The sequence below is a fragment of the Natator depressus genome, chromosome 2 (genome assembly GCF_965152275.1).
Source record: "Natator depressus isolate rNatDep1 chromosome 2, rNatDep2.hap1, whole genome shotgun sequence".
NCBI classification, from domain to species: domain Eukaryota; kingdom Metazoa; phylum Chordata; order Testudines; family Cheloniidae; genus Natator; species Natator depressus.
In genome coordinates, this window is record NC_134235.1 from 79,447,122 (window position 1) to 79,454,221 (window position 7,100).

Consider the following 7,100-nt stretch of genomic DNA (forward strand, 5'->3'; position numbering starts at 1 on the left):
GTTAGTCTTCTCCAGTTTGCAGGAGTTACCTGTGTCTCCAGTTCTTGCACCATCATCTCTTCGGAGCCATATGTCCTCTGCTTTTCTTTTTCCTATCTGAATCTGTAGAAGGCTGACCAGCCATTCAGGAACTTGTGCAGGTCTTAGGGATTTTCCTTAGAAGCCACTATTTCTTCATTTTACCTTCTGCTATTCCCTATCCTTTAAAACCCCTTGGTTTTTTATACTTGTTATACTGAACTTTTGAGAAGTTCAAGTGATTCAGTGCTCTAAATTCTTGCTGCTAATTGTTGCTGTCCACTTTTTCCTGACCCTCTTCCCTGATGCTTTTTCTAAACTGTGAGGACTCTTCCCTCATAAACACAGGGATTTTAGAATAAATGAACAAAAAGCCAACTTTTAAATGCCCAGAAGAGAAATTTCTTGCTCCTCAGACCTCTTCAAAACAGCTGATGAAATTAAATTGGAATCAATATCTTGCAGTAAAACTTATTCCTTTGACTTTCTCCACCTTAAAAAAACTTGAAAGAATATGAATGTTCTTAACAATATTAATGTTTCATGAAATTCACTTTTTTAAGGTTTAGCCTATTATCAGTACTTGATATCTTTTTACTGCCCTGTTCTCAAATAAAAAAACTTAGGAAAATAGTTCTCTAGGATTAAAGAACTTTTTTTTTTTTAATCTGGTTCCTCTATGGCTATGTATTCACTTAAAATGCTACAGTGGCACAGCTGCAGTGCTTCGGTGTAGGCACTTAGTACAGTGATGGGAGAGGTTCTTCCGTGGCTATAGCTAATCCAACTCTCTGAGAGGCGGTAGCTAGGTTGATGGAAGAATTCTTCTGTTGACCTACCGCTGTCTACACCCAGGGTTAGGTCAGATTAACTATCTCTCAGGGTGTGGATTTTCATGCACCTGAGAGATGTAGTTATGCTGATGTAACTTTTTTCAGTGTAGATCGGCCCTGAGTCAAGAAAAAGAATAGATAGGGGTTTTCTACAAACCTCAGTGACTCAAACACTTATGTCACCAAGAATCATCTCCTAAATAGGTCTAACCAAATGGATGGCTAATGACTGTCTCTTTCCACAGTGTGTTTTACGTCTTCTATGAACAATATCTGACAATTGTGCATGACACCATCTTTAACCTCTGCGTGTCCTTGGGATCGATATTCTTGGTGACGACTGTGCTGCTTGGTTTTGAAGTGTGGGCTGCTGTGATGGTATCCGTTACTATTGCTATGATACTAGTCAACATGTTTGGAATAATGTGGCTTTGGGGCATAAGCCTGAATGCTGTTTCACTGGTTAACCTTGTTATGGTAAGGGGTATGTTTATTTGTGTGTGTGTGTGTGTGTGTTTTAAAGGGGCTTTAATGTTCTCAGTGCAAAAGCAATGTACATAGCATGTCCTGAAATCTGTGACTGGCATTATCTTGTAAAACCTGACAATTGTAACTTAATATCTGTTTTGTATAGAAAACTTGCTAAGGGCATGGCTACACTAGTGTGTTTACAGTGGCGCGCCACTGTAAACTCTCTAGTGTAGCCGCTTTAAGCCAACAGGAGAGCTCTCCAGGGCTGGAGCACTCACGGGGAAAAAATTAGCAGGTGCTTAGCACCCACTGGCAGCCAACTTCCCCCTTCCCCCCAGCACCTCCTGTCCACTGATGGCCATGCTGATCAACTCCTCCCCCTCCCTCCTAGCACCTCCCGCCCTCTGTGGATCAGCTGTTCTGCAGTGTTCAGGAGGCACTGGGAGGGAGGAGGAGGAGGAGCAGGGACGGGGTGCACTCGGGAGAGGTTGGGGGTGGGGCCTTGGGAAAGGGGTGGAGTGCCTGGAACTGAGTGGGGGAGTTGAGCACCCCTGGGGAAAGCTGAAGCTGGTGCCTGTGGGCTTAACTACTCCAGCCCCTGTGAGTGGCAGAAGCTTCGGCGGGAGACACAGCACTGTCCACATCAGCACTTCTGTCAGTGTAACTTATGTTGCTTGGGGTGATTGATTCACACCCTTGAGCAACATAAATCATGCTGATGTAAGCTGCAGTGTAGACATTAAGCTCTTCACTCTTGTCAGAATAAGTCTAAGGTTATCTCTTATATTGCGCTTTAGAGAATTTGCACAGATACTGTTAGAAAGGTAACTGCACAGTGTGAGATGGTGTGTAAAACCCATCTCTCTTACAGGCAGTGTGCATGCACAGAGAAGAACAGAGCTTGGTTGTATCTTCACTAACTTTTCCGAGTAGCAGTTGTGTTAGTCTGTATTCACAAAAAGAAAAGGAGGACTTGTGGCACCTTAGAGACTAACCAATTTATTTGAGCATAAGCTTTCGTGAGCTACAGCTCACTTCATCGGATGCATCTGTTAGTCTCTAAGGTGCCACAAGTACTCCTTTTCTATTTACTAACTGTTCCATCATTCCACTACAACTGATGCAACTTCCATCTGTAGTAGCAGTAGTAAAAGCAGGCTGCATATCATGTCATTTAGATCTGGTCTTGTGTGTGCATGCACATGCCATACTGTCTCCACACCATTAATCCCTGCATGATTAAGGTTTTACCCAACTGATGCCTCTGCACAATAGATCAGTGCACACTGGGAACACTACAGCTGCTGATCCAAGGGTAGAAATGCCTGTGGCCAATCTAAGTTAAGGGATACAGTAACATCACTAAGAGGTTGTAGTGTAATGGAAGGGGAATGAGTAAAAAGCTAGTGTAGGCCTTGGAGAACCATTTCAAGACTCTGGCCTATGTTTTGTTTGCCCTCTGGTGACTGTTTTAGGAGAGGTTTCAGAGTAGCAGCCGTGTTAGTCTGTATCCGTAAAAAGAAAAGGAGGACTTGTGGCACCTTAGAGACTAACCAATTTATTAGAGCATAAGCTTTCGTGAGCTACAGCTCACTTCATTGGATGCAAGCTGTAGCTCACAAAAGCTTATGCTCTAATAAATTTGTTAGTCTCTAAGGTGCCACAAGTACTCCTTTTGTTTGAGGAGATGCTTTAAAGCAGGCTTGAAAAGGGCAGTTGGCCCTGTAGTGCCAAACAGTGGCTGTTGTAAGAGAAATAGATAGCAAATTAGTGAAGGCCCAGTAAAAACTTGTTGGCTTTATTCAGTGTCTTATGGGCAAGTGAGAACCAGACAGCCAAAAACTATGTAAACACAGCTCATTTTCTGATGCTTCATGTCTTGTCCATGCTACAAAATGCTGCTGATGGAGTAAATTAGGTGTACAGTTGAAGGAAGACTTTAAAAGCAAAAGATACACACTTATAATGGAACCCTGAGAAGAAAAAGTGCTAGTGAGGGACTACAATGACTCTTTCAATGCAGACTTACCAATCTCCGTTTGACTTTTTCATAATGCAATGTAGATACACGTAAGATCTCCATGGGTGTTTATCTGCAAATATTGAACCTGTTTTTGGAGTGGTATCAAAACACAGGATCAAATGTCAAAGTTTGTTACATAAGAGAATGTTTCTACAGCAAGACCAGTTGTGTGTGTCTTTCCTCCCCCCAGTACAGTCAGTGATCCAGTCACTAGCCAGTTTCCTAAGGGTGAATACACTGGTGCTTTTTACATATTAACTGCTTTAATAAATTATATTTAAACCAGTCACTGAGCTCTGTGCTCATGGCTTTGTCACCAGAACCCCTCTCAAAATTTGCCCTACAATCTCTGATCCCAGCTTTTTTTAAAAAAAAGTCAAATTGTATGTTTTGACTCTTGTATATTTAGACTGGCATCTTGGACAGTAATTTATAGCCTCTTTGGCCCTCAATATGTGGGGGCTGAAGTGATAGCTTGGCGCCAAGAAATTAACTGACCTGTTCTTACTTTCAGAGCTGTGGTATCTCGGTGGAGTTCTGCAGTCATGTCACAAGAGCATTCACTGTTAGTACCAAGGGTAGCAGAGTAGAGCGTGCAGAAGAAGCACTCTCCTGCATGGGCAGTTCTGTAAGTGTCTGTTCCTTTGTAGTAATATGTTCCTTTTGTGTGTGCAGACAAAATGACTTAAACTCAAGTTCAGTGCTTTCCCATCATCACTGCAACTTTAATCAAGTAATACCTTGTTACTTACTAAATGCTTATGTTGTAGGATCCACTTTGCCTGTAATATACTGGGTGTCATTCTGCAATGGTTAACCTTCTGTTATAATGGTGTCAGTCACAATTCCCTAGATGAGTCTAGATTTCTGTTATAGGCCTGAAAATAAGGTTTATAACTTCTGATTGGTTTGATTTGATTGTAAATTGTGATGCTTAAAATTCATTTTTAAGTGTGACTATTCAGTGCTAGGTCATAGCCTGAAATTTTAAAAATGCTTGTGTCAGTTTATTGGCTCAGGTGTTCGGCAGGCATTATAGAACTCCAAAGGGTTTCAGCTTTGACTTCTCTTCAATGTAGTTAAGCTCTGGCGGTGCTTTCAACCAAAATTAGTTGGAGTATAGACTAAAGCCTGAGTGAAGGTTGCACAGGCTAGTTATGTTAGCTAACACATGGTATAAATATACTTTTTGGGGGTCTCTGTAGTTAGTTGGGTGATCAGCCACACTCATGTTAGTGTCCTTGCTGATGTTGCATTCCCCCATGTGTGTCACTAGGACTTCTGGGAGCATGGTTCTTAGTGCTGCGGTAAGCTGAACTGTTGTGACTTTCCCAATGAATCGTGTGAGAAATCTTCTATCCTTCTGGGCATGCAAAGGGAATTGTTTTCCAGTGCCTTCCCCCCAGCGGTAGAATGGTTTTTCCTGTGTCCTCACTACAACATGGGCAGCTTACCAGCCTGACTGCAAGCTTCACTTGGGCTTGAGTGAGACAGCTAGCCTGGGTTAGAAACTTCAATGAAGTTGGGTCAGATGTCTGTGTGTGGATGGGAGCTGGGTTGGGGAGAGAGAACCTGCAGTGAAGTAATCCCCCCAGAATAACACAAGCTAAAATCTCAGTGAAGGCAAGGCCATTTTCAGTTTTTCCAGCTGTTAGGATTCCCCTCTGCCTTACCTTGACTTGCTTTTTTCTAAGGAAGATGCTCCCTGAATTGGAGCAGGGGCCTGTAGAGGCTTAAATATAATTCAAGCACATGATGATGCTCAATATGAGATTAAAATCAGCTGGCTGTGTCATGATTAAATGGAACCTTACTGTGGTGATCACACCATGTCACATTGGAAGGGGAAATGGTTGTCAGAAAACCTTTTAGCCAAGTCAAAATTCCCTCTTCTAGTTTTTTGTTTCTGTAACATCTAAATATAAAGTGAAATTACTAAGGGGGTGAGAAGTGAAGTAGTGTTACAGGGGGATTCTTTATCAAGTGGGACTCCCAGTAGACTAACTTTCTTGATCTCCTCCTTTCCTTTTTTGATTACATGCTCTTTTGAATTATACTTATTTTAGCTATATTCCTATTATCCTTCCTCTATTGCAGGTGTGGGCAAACTTTTTGTCCCAAGGGCCACATCTGGGTATGGAAATTGTATGGCAGGCCATGAATACTCACAAAATTGGGGGTAGGGATGCGGGCTCTGGGGTTGAGCCAGAAATGAGTTCAGGGTGAGGGGGGGGCTCTGGGCTGGGACCGAGTTGTTTGGAGGGCAGGAGCGGGATCAGGGTGGGGGTTGTGGCATGTGGGGGGGCTTAAGGGTGCAGACTCCCGGCAGTGCTTACCTCAAGCAGTACCATGTCCCCACTCCTGCTCCTATGTGGAGGCGTGGCCAGGTGGCTCTGCATACTGCCCTCGCAGCTCCCATTGGCTGAGGTTCCTGGCCAATGGGAGCTGCGGAGCTTGGGGCAGGGCACTGTGGAGCCCCCTGGCTGTCCCTATGCATAGGAGCTGGAGGAGCGGGGCAAGCTCCTGCTTCCTGATGGGAGCTTGAGGGCTGGATTAAAAGGTCAGTCAGACCAGATGCAGTCTGTGGGCTGTAGTTTGCCCACCACTGCTCTATGCAGTATAAGGGATGATTGTACTTTCAAGGAATATTGCAATATTTAAACTTTCAGAATGGGGTATTTCTTCATTCTCACCGTTTCGCTATTGAATAAGCGAGTCACATGACACCATGTCATTCTGCATGAAATCACTTACTTATTTTTAACCTCTTCTATTACCAGATTTTCAGTGGTATCACTCTGACAAAATTTGGAGGAATTGTAGTGTTGTTCTTCTCCAAATCCCAAATCTTTCAGATCTTCTACTTCAGGATGTATCTAGCTATGGTGGTGCTTGGAGCTATCCATGGATTAATATTTCTTCCTGTTATGCTTAGTTATATAGGTAAGAATACACTTGACTGCTAAAGATGGATTTTAAAATCGGTGTCTTCAACTTATCCCTTTCAGTAAGAAAAGGAGTCTACAACTGTATGCCTAAAACGGCTAGGGATACCTGGTATAGTTGCTTCAAATACATTGGATCACCTGCTGTGACCCACTTAGTTTAGTTTGTAGTAATTTGGTCCTGTTAAAATAGATCTGTTTACAGCAGACTTTCCATCCCTTTTCAGTAGTCTATAAATATAGTTGCACAGCTTGTGGTAGCATTCCTGGAGTGCTACCAGTTCCAATAATGTGTCTTACTGAGTCTCCTTTCTCAAGCCTACAGTATTCTTTCCATCTTTAAGTGAGTTTCCTTCCACTACGCTGTGGGTACAGAAATGTTCACTGTGAAAGAGCTATGTCATAAGTTAAGAACATCTGTTAAATGAAAAATGCTTAATTCTCCTTCCCCTTTTCACCCATTTAGAAAGGGAAATCTCCAGTCTATGCTTTTCTACATCACTTGTATTATGAAAGTAAATATTACCTGATAGTGAGTCATTAGCAGTTGTACTGTATACAAAATAATCTAATCCTCAAAGATGATATTTTGGCATATAGATGTTTGTGTTAAGAACCAATAACATTTTAAGTAAGGTGATCTTAACTACTTTTCAGGAAAGCTGTATTTCCTTTAGAGGAAATACTTAGTCAAAGCACAACTAATGGATTATCTACTTTCTAGCTAACAATACTGCCCATCTAGTTTATAGCTGCCTGTATTACTGAAGGAGGATTTCAGAATATAACTCTCCCTTTTCTTTTACTCAG

The 7,100-nt window shown here is 42.3% G+C and overlaps 1 protein-coding gene across 1 annotated transcript in view; it reads left to right on the forward strand.

The window, feature by feature from the left end:
- The window catches only part of NPC1 (NPC intracellular cholesterol transporter 1), a 51,662-nt gene that overhangs the window by 43,203 nt on the left and 1,359 nt on the right, over window positions 1-7,100 (forward strand). The window contains exons 22-24 of the mRNA XM_074944501.1: window positions 1,097-1,328; window positions 3,860-3,973; window positions 6,126-6,288. Coding sequence (XP_074800602.1) covers window positions 1,097-1,328; window positions 3,860-3,973; window positions 6,126-6,288 — 509 coding nt within the window. The remainder of the gene's footprint in view (window positions 1-1,096; window positions 1,329-3,859; window positions 3,974-6,125; window positions 6,289-7,100) is intronic.